The sequence below is a fragment of the Mytilus trossulus genome, chromosome 14 (genome assembly GCF_036588685.1).
Source record: "Mytilus trossulus isolate FHL-02 chromosome 14, PNRI_Mtr1.1.1.hap1, whole genome shotgun sequence".
Taxonomy (NCBI): domain Eukaryota; kingdom Metazoa; phylum Mollusca; class Bivalvia; order Mytilida; family Mytilidae; genus Mytilus; species Mytilus trossulus.
Genome location: NC_086386.1, coordinates 48,056,622 through 48,074,362, shown reverse-complemented (window position 1 = coordinate 48,074,362; position 17,741 = coordinate 48,056,622). Strand labels below are relative to the sequence as shown.

At 30.6% G+C, this 17,741-nt stretch overlaps 1 protein-coding gene across 1 annotated transcript; it reads left to right on the top strand.

Moving 5' to 3' along the window:
* Positions 1-9,591: 9,591 nt before the first annotated feature.
* LOC134697824 (inverted formin-2-like) lies at positions 9,592-17,107 on the top strand. The gene is made up of 9 exons (XM_063560110.1): positions 9,592-9,640; positions 9,768-10,007; positions 10,333-10,454; positions 11,663-11,824; positions 12,543-12,800; positions 13,818-13,999; positions 14,737-14,857; positions 15,793-15,948; positions 16,308-17,107. Exons 1-9 carry the CDS (start codon positions 9,592-9,594, stop codon positions 16,473-16,475), a joined length of 1,458 nt encoding a protein of 485 aa, XP_063416180.1. The 3' UTR covers positions 16,476-17,107.
* Positions 17,108-17,741: the final 634 nt, after the last annotated feature.

Here is a 17,741-nt window from a genome sequence, read left to right as displayed (position 1 = left end):
TCACATGTACTCCTAAATGAGAGAGACATAATGTGTCGACAGTGTATCGTCCACTGCCACACATGCACGCATCATCCACAAGTATATTCATACTTAGAAAATGTCACAATTGGGGATAGGACAAAATCAGTAAAACTGCCGAGCAGACCACTTTTTTAAATATTTGAAAGCACAAACAATGTCCCTCGTGAGTTGAGATAGCAACATATCTTTATAGTCAACCGATTCCTAATGGTGATTTTAAAAGTAGTGCCTGTCAAATATCAGTGTTTATAATTTTTAAATTTGTATTAGTTTTTCAAACCTTTTACACATGTTCATATTTTACATATTAAGTTAATTTAAGTCATACATTTAAATTTTCATATCTTTTTGACTTCAAAGTAAGAGCGAACAATAACGTTTCTTAGGGAAAGACTCAGCACCACAGCCTCGGAACACGGGAAATTTCGTGAGAATAAATATTAAATTGTGAATAAAATTTAAATTCCTTTATGCTTGAATGGTATAGAGGGCACAGTTTGATAAAACAACGAAAGAAGTGTCCACAAAAATACAAAATTAGAAATATATGAATCGAGAATGTTGATTAATCAATTTTCCTCAATTAAATATACAAACAAATATACAAAAACTAAAAGATAAAATAGCAAGATAATCAAGAGGAAATTGCCAACACATTACTTTTAAACTATTGTATTGCATGTAAAGTTATAGTTTGTTTTAATATGTGTACAGAACTATGGCCTTCTACAGTAGGAATAGTTGTCGGATTTATGTTAAAGTCATAAGAAACCTCAAATAAAAAAAAAATGATGCATATGTTTTTTATAACTCAATGGATAGTTTTCATTATAAAACTTATGTACATATACTTTTTTCTGAAGAAAATTCTTTAATTTATTCATATTTAGAAGAAGTTTACTTTATTTGAATTGCTTCCTTCCAGCAAGCAATTCCCCCGACATATTTTCCGTATGCAAGGTGACCTCAGTGTGACCCATCTCGTAAAAATCCGGTGACCACAATACGCATGGATGTCCTTAAAATAAACTATTATCTGTATTTACATGTTAAGCACGTGCTTAATTTCCATGCTTTTTTGTTTATTTTTCGTCAATTGTTGACAAACAGGTAACAATCGTTAAACTTCAGCTTTAAAACACGACTTTAATTACCTGCCATATTTTCACAACAACACTGACCGATTGAAAAAAAATTGACGATTATACGAAGTTTACACGAAAAAAATGATAAATTCGAGTACAGAAGACTTAGTGTATGATGTTTGTATGTGTTGGTTCAAGAATTGTAAGAACATTATATTTCACCGGTCACTCGATTCTTATGACTTTAATAAAGAGAAAAGAAGAAGACAAAATGAAATGGTATATAAAGAAAAGAAAAATATTAAAAACGGAATTCTTATAAATCATGTCAATTTGTAATAATACGTTTGTAAATAATTCAGGAAAATTATTATCTTTAAATATAAAAAGATACCAAAATATATTAACCTGATTATAGAAAAAAAACGATGTTTGAAAATTCACAGTACTAGCTATAGAACAAACTTAATCAGGCGTAAATATAAAATTTTCTTTTATTTTATGTTTCCAGTTAGAGGCCTTGAACTTATGATAAACAATTTTTAAATGAATTGTCCCAACAACAGTTTGTTAAGAATCGGGTGACAATCTTTACTTTTTTGAATTTAAAACATGGTAGGCTCTTGATATTGGTCCATGTTGTAAATACGTTTAAATACGAAGCTGTTACTATAGATTGCGTTCAATTGTCAGATACTACAGAAGTAATAGTATACCATTCGTGGAACCTAATCTATGTAAACAAAGCAAAACATATTTGTTTGACCCTTTTATAGATATTATAGATATATATGTTCACAGTGGAAAAACAAAAATAACGTTTTATGGAAAGTTTTTTTTTATTTAGAGGGATCCATATCATCACAAAGTGTTAACCAATCGCGATATCTATTACACGTAGATATTAAATGATGAAACATTAATGAGAATTAATATTAAAACAACATACTAATATGCACTTTATTATTAAACAATATGATTTGTATTACTAACTTCAGAAAAAGCAAACTCGTTCATACGTTACTAAAACTCAATTGTTTACTCTGTTTCTATTACTTGATTTGATTTGTAACAATGTTTTGTTTATTATAAATTGAAAATATAAAAGCGTACGTACAGGGCTGAAATCACCCACAACTAGTTCATTCAGAGCAATTGTAAAGCTGTGTTTTATTAACTGTCACCCATGTACATCTTACATGTAATCAGTAAGTGTTCTTTTAATGGTTTACTTTTACAAATCACTAGAACACACCAGTGATATCGCGGGTCTGTGACTGAATTAAAGAATATTACTATGCGTAAGCCTTATTTTAGTATTGATATTGTCATCTGATAAAATCATTCCGATTATAAAATGCACAGTTTTCTCTGCTTTCAACATCTTTCTGTTTGAACCCGTCGACCCGGAACTTATCAATTATTGGTATTTTTATTTATTTGGTAAACAAAAGGGCCTGGAAAGGAGTATTTGTTAATCAACAGCATTGTCCCTTATGAGTTATTGATTTGCTGTTTTACGTCATTCCGGCTAACAAATTGAAAACTGTACATGCTGTACCTATACGCCTTATTTTGGGTCGATATTTTTATATTGGTATTGCCATCTTAGACAGTCATACTGATTTAAATACTACAATCGGGAACAATGTGACAATGCTTGAAGTTAGTTGTGTCAACCCTGTGATAACGACCCGTGTATATAACAAAATATTAAATACCGATAAGCTAATAGGTAACAGGTGAATATACTATAATTGGTATCGGTATCGGATTCCACCCGGAACTTCTTAATAATTGGCAATATTAATTATATGGAAAACAAAAGGGTTCGAGTGGTGTAATTTTTAATCAACAGCATTGTACATGTACTAAATAAGTTACATATAAAGTTGAATTCTTTGATTCATCGTTTTTACGTGATGACGGCTTACAAATTGGACCTCGTTATTTTAGTAGTATAGATGAATTAGATTGCGAGTTATCTTATCGGCACTAAACCTATCTATTGAACAAACGCTATTCTACCTAAAATACGACCAAGTAAACATTTGGAGCTGAACATTGACATGTAAACAACGGATGCATATATATCTGATGCATGTTACATAATATAGGTCAGAGTATGACTAAGTATAATTGAGACAGATTTGATAAAAGAAAGGTAATAAATATATGAGTAAGGTATTTATAACAATTGGTAGCATCTTAAGCAACAAAAAAAACCCACCGATTTGTGTATGTCAAATATAAATGAAAAAACTAACGTTTCCCGTCTACACGTTTTCTACTGTGTTTTCTCGGATATTTATTATTGTGTACGTATAAATTGAAGACAGAATCCAATACTTTTGATTCTATTACATATTTTGTCCTGGATAAAAATGAAAATAAACTAAATTCAATACATTAATATTCAATTAGAAAATGTCTATGTCGTGAGAATGGCGAGAAATCCGCCCGACTAAATTGCATTGGGAGTATAAAAAAGTTTTTTTTTCGGAAAAAATGACAATTATCAAATTCTTTTCTTACGTGTATATGTATGTTTATTTATGTACAAATGTATATGTTTCATTCTCAATTTTATTATCGTATGATTGTAACAAATGTATATTACAGTGTATGTTTATAACTTTTAAAAAAAATTGAATGTCCAGGTGAATGATGTCGACGCATTATCAATGACAAAAGACAAATCTGCATGAAGTGTGCAGAATGTCGTCTCGTCTATGAGTTCGACTCGAGATTGTGTTTTGAAAGACGTAAGTAATCACTATAAGTTTTGATATTTAATATATGTTATTTATGTGTTCTTGGGTTGCTGACTCATGAACATGTGTGTATTATTTCTTGTAAGTTTTCAATACTTATAAACTTATTTAATCATGTGTATTGCGCAATCGTTAATTATTATTTATGAAAGAGAAAATGTCTATGTATTTTGTTGTCAACCATAAAAAGATGTACTTGGCCCAATTTATTATCGTATATATACTTATCTACTATGTAATACACCATATGAATAAGAAGACTTTTGGTATTTCCGAGTACTTTTCTTATTAAAATTATTAAAAAATCTTGTTTTTAAAATATAATAATTGTCTGAAAATAAAGATTTGTGTATGTTTTGTCCATCGTTTAGGTTAAACAAAAAAATTATAACATATTACTTACTATGCAAAATGAAAGTATATTTCCCAAAAGCTTTCCGTAACGAGACATGTAAAAATAGAATATTGGGAAAGATAAAAATAGACTTGAACATGTGGAAGTCTGAATTACCAGCGGTTTATTTATAGTTAATTCGAAGTATTTAGTATTATCTTGTTTATTTACAAACATTATTTGATAGCTTAAGACACACAGATAAAACAGGTAAAACAACTTTTTTTGTATTGATTTTAACATTCTAAATAAGTGATTTCTCAGTTTGGACAGAAATTAAAAAGAAAAAAAAAATCTTTACCTTTATAACATGTATAATAAGTTGTGAGTTAAAAAACAACAATTCTGAAATGACAAGTTGAATGACTTTTACAGCTTCAACAAGGGATTTCTTATTATCATTTACGATATCTCTAAAATGTCCCGTACAAGGTCAGAAATATGGCAGTTGTTATCAAGTAGTCCGTTTCTATGTGTGTTGATGTTTGTTTTTGTTATACAATGTTATATTATATGTGGTTCCATCGGTTTCAGTTCGTAACCTGGATATACTTTTTATCAACTAATTTGTGACTTTTGAACAGCGGTATACTACTGTTGCCATTATTTACAGATTTAGTCAGAGATCTGCCATTCTAAGTAGCATCATGAAAAATTAAAGACCGGTAGGGATATATGTTAAACAAACTCACCTTTCAAACTTGACATTTGTCTTTTTCAAGTTGACCATAATTTGATAGTCAGAAATGTTAACTTGGATCTTAGATATGTAAAAATGGAACTGAAAATGTCAATCTGTAACCAAGACAATACCAAATTGGAAGTAACAAGTCTTGACAACGATTTAAACAAATCCATCAGTGATCATACTTTTTCAAATATATCATCTCAACTTTGTTTTAATGTTATGTTATAGGAGAAAATAAAATCAGCTAAATTTCGTTCGTGTATAAACCAACTGCTGAAAACTTATTAACATTTTGTGAAGAATTGTTTTTTGAATCACTGATCATTGGGCCGTCATCTTCAAACGATATCTTTTTTGATACATGAAGAAAAGGAAAAGACGGTACAGCTGATACTTCAGTAAAAACTTAAGACGTAGAAAATAATAGTGCATTGACCTGACATATCAACGATATAAGGAGACTCTGCCGAGCTTTTTCCCCTGTTTCGGGCCGAATACACATATTGTTGATATTTCAAGTCAATGCACTATTATTGTCTTTATACTGCAATCTAAAAAAATTATTTTCAATTGTTGTTTCATGTGTTAATGATTTTATTTGATTTTAATATTGGGAAATCTCCCCTTTTATAAAATAAGGCCTCATATCATGCAGGTGGAGGAATAAAAAACACAATGAAATATACATAACCTGTTGAAATCCACAATCGATGGTGAACGAATTTGTTTAAGAATAAACTAAAATATCAACAATAAGCATAAAACATAATTATTTGTAGTTTGCAAACCAAAAATAAAATCAAATAAAATATGTTTTTCACTAAAAATTGGAAAACAAATAAGTTTGAGTCGCTGTATTCATTGGAAACAAGAACAGGTTGAATATGTCGTATGCATAATTAATCATAATTTCGCCAATTTCTATTTATAAATTCATGGGGAAAAGAGATATCAAGTCAGTGACTGTATATGACATTAGAATATACGTTCAACGCATTTTGACTGCTCAAATAGAACGAGGGCGGTATAAAAAATATTAAAACCCAATGAGTGAATATATAGGAATACTGCTGATGAGGAATTAGAATTTTAATATCTTCTATGAGAGACATTCTAAAAGTCTGAATGGAGAATAAAAATATAGTGACCTGATTTTTTTCCATACGACAAAAAGACTCATTCTGATGTGCATTCATTTGATTGTGCGGGAAGTGTCAATGAAGAGAAATGTTTGCCGAAATGTTGATGATTTATTCGAATACCACGCTATTTGAACGTTAAGAATCATTTCAACAACTGTTTGATGAATTTAAAAGTGTATTTTGTTGCCTCTACCTAAAGTATAGTATTCTCGTTTTCCAATTGAAAGCCAAATGTTCCTTCCCGAGTCTTTGTTTCATTCATACAATACATATTTTCTTCACTCTGATCAATTCCCAAATACTAGTATGTTTATTTTTCAGAAAAAACTTAAGAACATGATATTTAAGTTCAAAAGTAACCTACAATCTTTTTTAAATGCACAAGTAGGTTGAACTTTTGATGAAAAAATATGTTAAATGTCCAAAAGTTTGGCAGCTAAACACGATTTCTCTAATTTCATCATTAGTGACGTATTTGTATGTCACTATTATATTAACTTCGTTAAATACTAATTTTTCGCAGAATTTTGAAAAAAATGACAGTTTCCCTAAAACTTTACAGTAGCGCCACACTAAACCCACACATATTTTAGCTTTCTTAATTAATCATATCCTCGACTTTTCAACATATAAGCAATGGGCGAGGGATTATGCTACACATAGCATCTGGAGAAAAAACAGCATCTAGAGGAAAATGAGAAAACGTCTAGGAAAAAGAAATATTTCCCCATTTTAGGCTAATACCTTTAAAAGTTTTCCTTGGACGTACGTTTTTACTTTGTTATATATATTTCTAGAAAAGTATGAAATATGTGAGAGGACAAAATTGGTGGTTCTTGTTTAAAACTCAAATGAATTTGCGCACTACTTTAAGTTGCAGATACGCTTGAAACAAATCCTTTGGGATGCCAAAATATGAACCTGTTTGTACTATAAACAATCATGGGCCATGACAGAAAAAAATCAGACAATAGAGAAAAAAACACTGCCAGATAGAGTTATGACCTAAGATTTAAAACGTATAACGGAACTTTACAAACTGTAAATTTACAGATATTAGCATTTTGTTTTAAATGATTTTCACGTACATGTAGATGTTGTTTTCTAAAGGTTATACTATCCATATTGTGCGATGTAATGGCTTCGTTTACGTGTTTACATCATCATTGGTATATTTGTTTTACGTTCTAGTTCAGATTTAATAATGTTACCTAGATATATCAAACATGCTTTGATAACCTTTTACAATCATTATATAAGGTTTATCGACAGGACAATGTAAACTGTACTAGTAGATAAACTATATTTGGATTTCCTAGTAAACCAAATTGGAATTGCCATTTTCAGTTTGATTTGAACAACTCCAAGAAGCCTGAAAAATTCAGTATGAAGAAAGATTTCAGATTCGGTACTGCTCAGGCAATTCAATGAAGAAATGTTCAGAATAAGCTCATTTTTTCAGGAAATTTCATTCACGTCTACAACTACAGAAATGCTGATGAACAATATCGATGTAACGGTAATTAAATTGATCGCAGTTAACTAAATTTGAAAACTGACTGAAAAAACTGATCATGACTGCATAACTTATTTTTAAGACGTTTTAGATTATATCAAGATCAAATGACAGATCAATAAATTTACTTCTAATTGATGACAACAAACAATATTTGTTATAATGTTTGCATATTCAAGTGTTTTTGCAACAAAATACCAAATATGATATGCTGTGACAAATTTCAAAATCAACGCAGCATGACTTATTTGAGGAGGTTAAACATGCATCTTTTATATAAAATGCATTTATAAACAATGTATCAGGAGTACCTACTAGTTAAAATGGTCTTTATCATAAAACATAAAAAAGGATTTTGGTGCGTTTCATTTAGGAGATAACTGTATTGTATTATAAGCTCCGACGGCATCAATTGGGGATTTGATGGTCGCAAATTAAGTTTACTGGCGACGCGTTAGCGGAGACAGTAAACGGGTATTTGCGACCATAAAATCCCCAATTGATGCCATCGGAGCATAAAATACAATATTGTTATCTCCATTCTAATGAAACTGACATAAAACAACGTTCAAACTTGTTTTTAAAATCTGTCATATGCCGTCTGCGCTTGCGCGTACGTCCCATAGCATCAATTGTCAATTGATGCCATGTAAATAAGTGACGTTATCCAATCAAAATGAACGTTACAAACGTTGTTGCATTAGAATATATATTGTAGTTCTGAATTGAGTCATAATCAAGTTCCTTATGTATGGATTCCACCCAAAATTCAAAAATATAGCATGAAGTGTATATATAATACATTGTATATCTTTTATTCGGTTTTTTTTCTTTTCATTTGTAATCATGGTAATCATTTGCGCTTTATAACTTAGTAAGCTGTTTTCGAAAATATTTTAAAAAGAATTATAAAACAAAATTAAAAAGCATATCAATTTTTGTTATTCGTTTCAAGATATATATTTTAACCTGTTTTCTTAAGTTCTGTTCGTGTTTTTATCTATTTATATCTTCTAGAGGAAATCCCATTGCTGATACTGCTTATCTTAAAATGAAATAGACCAGCAGGTCACATTGACGATAGTCGTCTCTTCTCTGAAAGAATTATGGACACCTCTTTACCAACTAAGTCTATGAAATGTTAGTTTCGGAATATTAAAAAAAAATCAAATTTCGTTTCAAACCTCTAAAATGTGGTAAGTTCATTTTGTTATCTCAAGGTAATTTGTGATATTACTTGTGAAAACCTTTGTTATGATTTTTTCACATGTAATTTCAAGATAAACAGTCGAGAAAACAAATATGCTTTAGAATGGGTTGCAGTCACGGCCGTTTATCTCTCTCGCCTTTTTACTTAATTTAAACTTTTAATTTTTGCATTGCCACAGAAGGATGCCACATGAAATGAGCGTTATCACAGAAAATAGCAGTGAAGAAGTTGACGAAGGTTCCCTACGCCCAATAGAAACAGATGATGAAACATTTAGAAACAGTGAAAGCGGTAAATTATAGGTCACAGTTGCTCCATGTGTCGAAACCTGTTGTTTCATTAGGAAACACAAATATAAAAACATCCCTTAAGGGAAGGCATATCTTCAAACACAAAAGTTTGGGGGGGATTAGAAATAAGAGTTTCTGCGATTTAGATTCAGATTCAGTCAATCACGAAAGGGAAAAGTATGCTATCTATAAGTGTAAAATCAGACGACATCAATGCATATTGATGTATATTAAGAGAACAAAACACCGCGAAAAAAAACGTCAATATCCTTGAATATAAACTTTTAGATAAATGTATCTTGAATTATTTGTATACACATATCTGAAATTACATGCTATAGTATAAATGTACATGTATAGATAACGCAGCAATCTAATGTAAAAATGTTAATTCTGTTTTGAAAAAAAAATATTGTTAAAAAGGTGAAAAATCTTAATGATTGCATCAAGCCTGCAAATACCATAACGATGTATGTGGATAGTAAAAATAAAGAAAAAGAACTTGAAACCTACCAAGGTTACTCTTTATTGTTGTATTCCTTTACCAGTCTTATCTTTTTGTTTACTCATTTTTCATCTTGATTACATGCCATTTTTTATACTTGCAATTCAATACTGATTAATATTTGATTCTTCTTAAACAGATTTAACGTCAGAGACTGTCTCATTAGACACAAATACAGAATTAACATCATTTGATTCGATACCAGAAGAGGTAAATGCAGTACCACCAATTGCCACGTGCATGAGTCCGCCTCCACCTCCACCGCCGCCTCCGCCACCGACCTCGAATGTGTTAGCAATGCCATCTTTACCAATAAATGTACCAGATCCTAAGCAGAAGATGAAAACGTTGTCGTGGGCGAGAATCGCTACAATCAAAGGTATATGAAGGCAAATCGAGTTATAACATATATTTTGCACTACATTATTCACTTTGTATCTTTATGTTGAAAATATATTGAATCCCTTTGAAGTTACTTTTCTGTGGAAAATATTTGGAAAAAGAAATGAATACATTCAATTTATGATTTGAATTGACCTTATTATTTCAATATTTGCTTTCAAAAGAAGATATTTTAGAAATGATAAGATTTCGAGATAAATAGATATATCAACATGACCTATTTTGTAATGCCTATGACAAATAAAACGAATGTTTTTATATGCCTAGAAAATATCCGTTAAAAAAATCAATTTTAATTGTAGATAAGAGTGTTTGGAACAAGATAAAGAAAATGAAAGATAAAGTTCCAGTAAATTATCCAGAGTTAGAGAAACTGTTCTCATGTAAAGAAAATACAAGTAAAAGAGCGTCATCTATTACAAAGGTAATACCTACTTCACGTAGCTGGAATAATTCTTCAAATGTTCACTGCTTTACGCTATTTGTGTATGTGTGTATTAACCAGTTGACGATACATAACAGTAAAGTGTTAAAGATACAGGTTAGAATTAATGATCTCACTTCATTTTTGTATACATATCAATATGAACCAGCAAAAATGTTTCTCTTACATTCGGAAACGGAATTTACGTTGCTTGGTCATGTATAATTCAATGCACATCTAGGGTTTGTGTCACAATGATTACAGTGCTGTTTTAGGGTTACCATTAGCATGCAATAACTGTGTTGCTAAAAAAAAAGCTGTTTCTCCTACATTCGGAAACGGAATTGACGTTACTTGGTCATGTATAATTCAATTGCACATCTAGGGTTTGTGTCACAATGATTACAGTGCTGTTCTAGGTTACCATTGGCATGCAATAACTGTGTTGCTAAAAAAAAGCTGTTTCTCCTACATTCGGAAACGGAATTGACGTTACTTGGTAATGTATTATTCAATTGCACATCTAGGGTTTGTGTCACAATGATTACAGTGCTGTTTTAGGGTTACCATTAGCATGCAATAACTGTGTTGCTAAAAAAAAAAGCTGTTTCTCCTACATTCGGAAACGGAATTGACGTTACTTGGTCATGTATAATTCAATGCACATCTAGGGTTTGTGTCACAATGATTACAGTGCTGTTTTAGGGTTACCATTAGCATGCAATAACTGTGTTGCTTAAAAAAAAAAGCTGTTTCTCCTACATTCGGAAACGGAATTGACGTTACTTGGTCATGTATAATTCAATTGCACATCTAGGGTCTTTGTCACAATGATTACAGTGCTGTTCTAGGTTACCATTGGCATGCAATAACTGTGTTGCTAAAAAAAAGCTGTTTCTCCTACATTCGGAAACGGAATTGACGTTACTTGGTAATGTATTATTCAATTGCACATCTAGGATTTTTGTCACAATGATTACAGTGTTGTTTTAGGATTACCATGGGCATGCAATTACTGTGTTTAAAAAAAATAACATAATAGCAATGAGTTTAATTTGATCAAATCCACTGCAAAATATATTTTTTTCATCAACATAGATTTTCGGCAAAACCAACCTAAGAAAAAATAGTGAAAGGAAGAAAAAATAATCAGAAGATATGTATTGAGTTCTTTATAAAATGATGTCAATTTTTTTAACTATTTTCAGAATATAGTTGAACGGCAAAAAGCAATGAGGATAGATATCTTCTTGAACAAAATGCATAAGTCCCCAGACGAATTAATTGAAATGATAAGACAAGGGTCTACTGCAGGACTAGGACTATCAAGTTATCGATCATTGAAAGAGAATTTACCAAATACGGATGAGGTATTGGATATTTTAAAACCAATAACTATATTCATGATATGGTAGAAAACAAATGTAACAGAAAATAAAACTAGAATTTTGTTTGGGGGCAGGGTAACACATGTATAATGCATCCCCTAAAACAAGCGGCCACAATAGTTGATGATGAAACTTGGTTATATCTATAAATGTCTAAAGTGTCACAATTCTAAAAACATCTAAGAACAGTAGTCAAAATTTTATTCATATACAGGTATTATAAATGTGTAAAAAAAAAATGAAAATTATTATTATATCAATAACAACAAAAACATACACATTCACTTAAAAAAAGTGTGTAAGACTGTATCTTAACCTGTTTTATTACACAGTTAAAATGGAAACAACTACAAAAATCTCACATTAATCTGTATTTTATATTAAAAAAAACATGAAAAGAAGAAAAAAAACACAGAATAAACATAACATGAAAAAATAAACCTATGTCTCTTCGATGAATAAGGATAATTTTAATTTGCAGTGTTATAGTTGTCTTTTCTTGTTTATTTTTCTCATGTAAGTTCCATTTTGCCATGAACAACACAACGAGTGTTACTGGTGAACAGAAACTGTTTACAGTTCTTCGCCACATGAGTTATATTCGATTGTTGATGAGGTGCATATTAAAAAAAAACGTTTTCTGTGGACCATAATTTCCTTCTTGCATTGTTTTTATTTAATACATTATGTAAACTTGTAGGCCGATTCACTTCGAGAGGTATTACCAGAAGAATTTAAAAAGCTGAGCAAAGCCGACTACTTTGTTTCTCGATTAATAAGTTTACCACAATATGAACTGTGGATAAATACCATGATAACGATAGGAGAAATTGACAGTCTTGACTACATCCCAGACTATGTAAATACTATTTCTACTGCTTGTGATATGCTGATGACAAACGAATCCTTTGAAACATTCCTTCGATATGTACTGCATGTAGGACTGTTTATGAACAAGGTATTTAACATCAAGTCAATTTTTTTGGTGCTTCGTGTTAAGCACTTATTCATTTTGAATTTCTGTGTTATGTGGCACTGTTTTGTTTATCCATTATTAAATAACTCGTGTCTTCAAACCATGCATTAGTACAAAGATTGATCACAAAAAACACAGATAAAATTTAAGCCAAAGAACAAATCGAAACACTGATTTATTTTATTTGAAAGCAAAATAAGCTATCATTACCATAATCTTTATGCATGCTCTAACGCGAGAAAACTTTTATGCAGCTTTGGATTCTTTCGTATGTCTGTATTCGGTGCTGATATGAAATATCATTGATGTGGTCATATTTATAAATCAACTTTTTACAAAACTTTTGAAATTTTGAAATACTAAGGCTTTTCTACCTCAGGAATACCTTAGCTGTATTTGGAAAAACGTTAGGAATTTTGATCCTCAATGCTCTTCAACATCGCACTTTTTTCGGCCTTTTTAATTTATTTTTATTCGAGATTCTCTTTTATAGACGAAACGCGCGTCTGGTGTAAATAGAAAATTTAATCCTGATGTCTATGATTTGTTTATTTACAACCACTGGGTCAATGCCACGGCTGGTGGTGTTATAATTCCCCGAAGGTATCACCAGCCCAGTAGTCAGCACTTCGAAAAAGCACTTTGGTGCAGATAAATTATTATTAATATGGTCATATTTATGAACTAACTGATTACAAAACCTTTGAAATACTAAGGCTTTTCTATCTCATGAATATATTAACTTAGCTGTATTTGAAAAAACGTTTAGGAATGTCGGTCCTCAATGCTTTTCAACATCGCACTTTATTTGGGTTTTTATTGTATTTTTTGGATTCGAGCATCACTGATGAGTCTTTTGTAGACAAAACGCGCGTCTGGCGTAAATACAAAATTTTATCCTGGTATATATGATGAGTTTATTTGCTTCATTTAAGAAGCTTATTTCATTTTTATTAAGCAAGAATGTCATTTTGTGATATCAATTTTGTTTCATAACAGGGGAAAGTTGCTGGAAAAGCAGTGGGATTTGATATATGTTCAATGCAGAAACTATCAGAAACCAAGTCTATAGATGATACAGTTACCTTGCTTGAGTTCTTGGTTCATGAAATACGGAAGTCAGACTCATCATGCTTAAAATTTGTCTGTGATTTTCATGATACTCTGCTACACACTCGACGGTAATTTGATAATTTCCTTTTCATTTATTGAAACTAGTTATTTGAAACTGTATACAATTACTTTATATGTAGTATGCTATGAGCAATGATGAGTATTTTAAAATATGATGAAGGAGTTTCATTTTTAGCATTCTACTTTAAAATGTTAGTAAACCAGTATTTATACCTCTATCCCCCCCCCCCCCCCCCCCCAGAGATCATGTGTATGTGGCGATCGTGTACTTACATGCGAATTTATCTTTGTATATTTGAGCATCTGAGATCACCCCTAGTTTTTGGTGGGGTTCGTGTTGTTTATTTTTTAGTTTTCTATGTTGTGTCATGTGTATAATTGTTTTTCTGTTTGTCTTTTAATTTTTAGCTATGGCGTTGTCAGTTTGTTTTAGATTTATGAGTTTGACTGTCCCTTTGGTATCTTTCGTCCCTCTTTTAATCCTTATCCAATATGACCAACATATTCCTAAAAATATAATCATCCTTCTTCCAAAATGTTACCCTTAGACATTATATAGCCATAGTAAAACACATTCTACTGACTTTTTTTTAAATTTCCAGAGAATGTAGTGAACAAATTTGCCTTTAAATACATTAAATTCACTGTAAACACCAATATGTTAAAAGAAACATTATCATATTGAATTATTATTTATCCAAAATATAGATGACGTTTTTTATTCTTTCTTTAAGATTTTTTTTCAGATGTTTTTACTTATATTTGGTTATCTATACTTTCATAGCTGTCTTCTCCAACCAGCTACAGATGAATTCAACGCAATAAAAAAGAAATTTGCAGAACTACAAGTACAAATTGATGCCGAGACATGTCAGATTAAAGATCAGTGTTTTGAGTTGATCCAGGTACAATACAAAGTTTTTATATTTGAATGGCTTATATAAAATTAAATAAATGCTCACTGAAACATAATTACATTATTGATGAATTTTATTATTTATGTATTTTTTTACATAAACTTACTGTACATCTGATAAACGATATATAAACTGTACACTTTTAAAGCTGTATATAAACTGCAACTCTGTCAAAATGTACATTTACTGCACTTTTTTCCATCTGTGTATAGCTAAACATATAGATTTTGCCACTGCATCTTGTGTGATACGATATTTATCCACATGTTATATACAGTTTTACAGATGTACAGTTTAATTACAGCTTAATAGAAATACAGTTTAATTACAGCTTTACAGATGTACAGTTTAATTACAGCTTAACAGAAATACAGTTTAATTACAGCTTTACAGATGTACAGTTTAATTACAGCTTTACAGATGTACAGTTTAATTACAGCTTCTCAGATGTACAGTTTATTTAGAGCGTTACAGCTGTACAGTTGATATACAGCTTTACAGCTGTACAGTTTATATACAGCCTTAAAATGTACATTTGATATGCATAATTTGAATTGTACATTAAGATTACTTGTTATTAAGTAGCTGTGTAAGAATTTGGATCACCAAATGAGCTGTGCGTAATCAAATTTTGTTCATATTTCTTTCCTGATTATTATTCTAAAATGATGCAAATATCTTATAGTACGTTAATATCTTATCAAATCGGGTTTTTTTCTACATAATAATCTATAGTGATATCACTTTCTCTGTTCTTTGATACATAAAAAGACTATAAGAAATCTTAGAAAATAATAGACAGTATTACTGACGATAAACATCGTAAAAACATGTAGTATCGCCATTCATTTGTAGATATGAACAGGTCACTTTGTTTTATCTCATGTCATTATCGTAGTTTTTTTTCACTTTTTTTTTTCAAGAATGGGAAGTGTCAAATCGAAATTATACGTGAAAAGTTGGAAACTCAACAAAGAAAATCTGAGGAGGTTGCCGATCATTTTTCTATAGAGAATATTAATGTAGATGAGTTGTTCAAATGTTGCCGGGAAATGTGCGAAAATATCGACAAAATACAGGTATATATTCTGGCAATATAAAAGTTAACAAATTACTTCTTAACATCAAACGAGGGTAGAAATATATATAGTAAACAGTCATTTTCCATAGTTCATGTTAATGGATAATAAAAATGACATCTGCTTAATCATATGGTATCTGGTAGAGAGTTGTTTCAATGTCAAGCATATTATATCTTCTTTTTTAATACTATTCATTATATAAAAAAGTTTCCTTATTTACGAAATGAAATCAAATATACCTGTTTAACGCACATATCAAAAGTTATAAACTTTTGGTAATATATTTTTTTGTTCGTCAGCACTAATAATATTCCAATTCATAACATTGAGCATGCGCAAATGACTTTATCTTTCAGAAAAAAGTGGCCAATACCAATAACAGCTTCAAGCGAGGGGGATTTAGAGCGACAATGCCGAGTCTTAGAAGAAAATCTACACCTTCGAACTTTGTTCCGACAGCAAAAGACATCAGACTTCAAGAAATCCTCGCAGTACACAAGAAACGATGCGATTCATTTTCATAACTTTACATTCCATTCTCATTGGTTACACATGCTGAATCTCAACTTTTTTCTCTGAAATCCAATGAGTAGCATATGCGAATATTATTAAGCATTTGATACAAACCTCATCATTTATCATTTAGAGACTATTCAAGAAAAATCCTCAGCGATCCACTTCTCTAAAAGATTGAAGATAGCCGCATAAGAAAGACCTTACGATCAGTTTTCGCAGATTTAGAAGAAGACCTTCTAAGAACACGAAAGACAAATATCAGAAGTAGCAACAATTAATTCATATACAAATAGCAAAGGTACCTCAAAATTTCGTTGACACTATCTCTTTCTGAGAGTGTTAGAAGTCCAAATTGAGATAAACTAACATTCCGTTAATATCATACAACGACATATCATTGAAAGAAAGAGAGTGTGAGATAAATCTATATGTAGGATATATGGACCAGAATGAAAGTAAACTATATATCTATTAAAAAATAAACAGGAAATATCAATAATTTTTTTATAAAGGATAGTATCGAATTCAGTATTTAAGATATATATAGATCATGTAGTTGTATTTAAACAAAGGTAGTTACTACGACAGGCAGGTTGATTAAAGATGTCTTGATTGTTTTATTACCGGCTTGTTGGTGAATATTACTACTAGTATTACTAGTATTATAAGCACTGAAATTGATAATCACACTTATCTTATAAACATTGTTCTATGTTCCAATGAAATACAACAGCGGCTGTTGAACTATAGCAGTGTGCATGAATTGTCAATTACACAACAATCACACACCAAAATACAAATAGAAGTAATGACTAAAATTCAATAATAGAAAATTAGAGCCTATGTCGCTCTCCTCGGTCTTTGTGCATATTAAAAAAACTTAAAGGACACATGACAAAATTGTGTTTTGGTGTTGGTTATGTGTTTGTAGATCTTACTTTACTAGACATTCTTGCTGCTACAGTTATCTCTATAATTATTTTGGCCCAAAAAGTGAGAGTCGAAAATAATTTGTAAAAAATGTCTGTGTATCTGGTAGTTCGTGAAATCTCTTCTGGCTAGGATAAAATCAAATTAAAGAGTTAGCTCCCCTTAATTTAATATTTTATATTATTATATTTATAATAGAAAATACAATTTGAACATACATTAATTTCAGCAAGAGTGGGTTTTTGTTTGTTATTTTTATACCATCTTTTGCAGAGTGGGACTTAAGTAACACTGATTCTGATATGCATTATCGGATTTTCTCAAGTCGAGATTACATTTCTGAC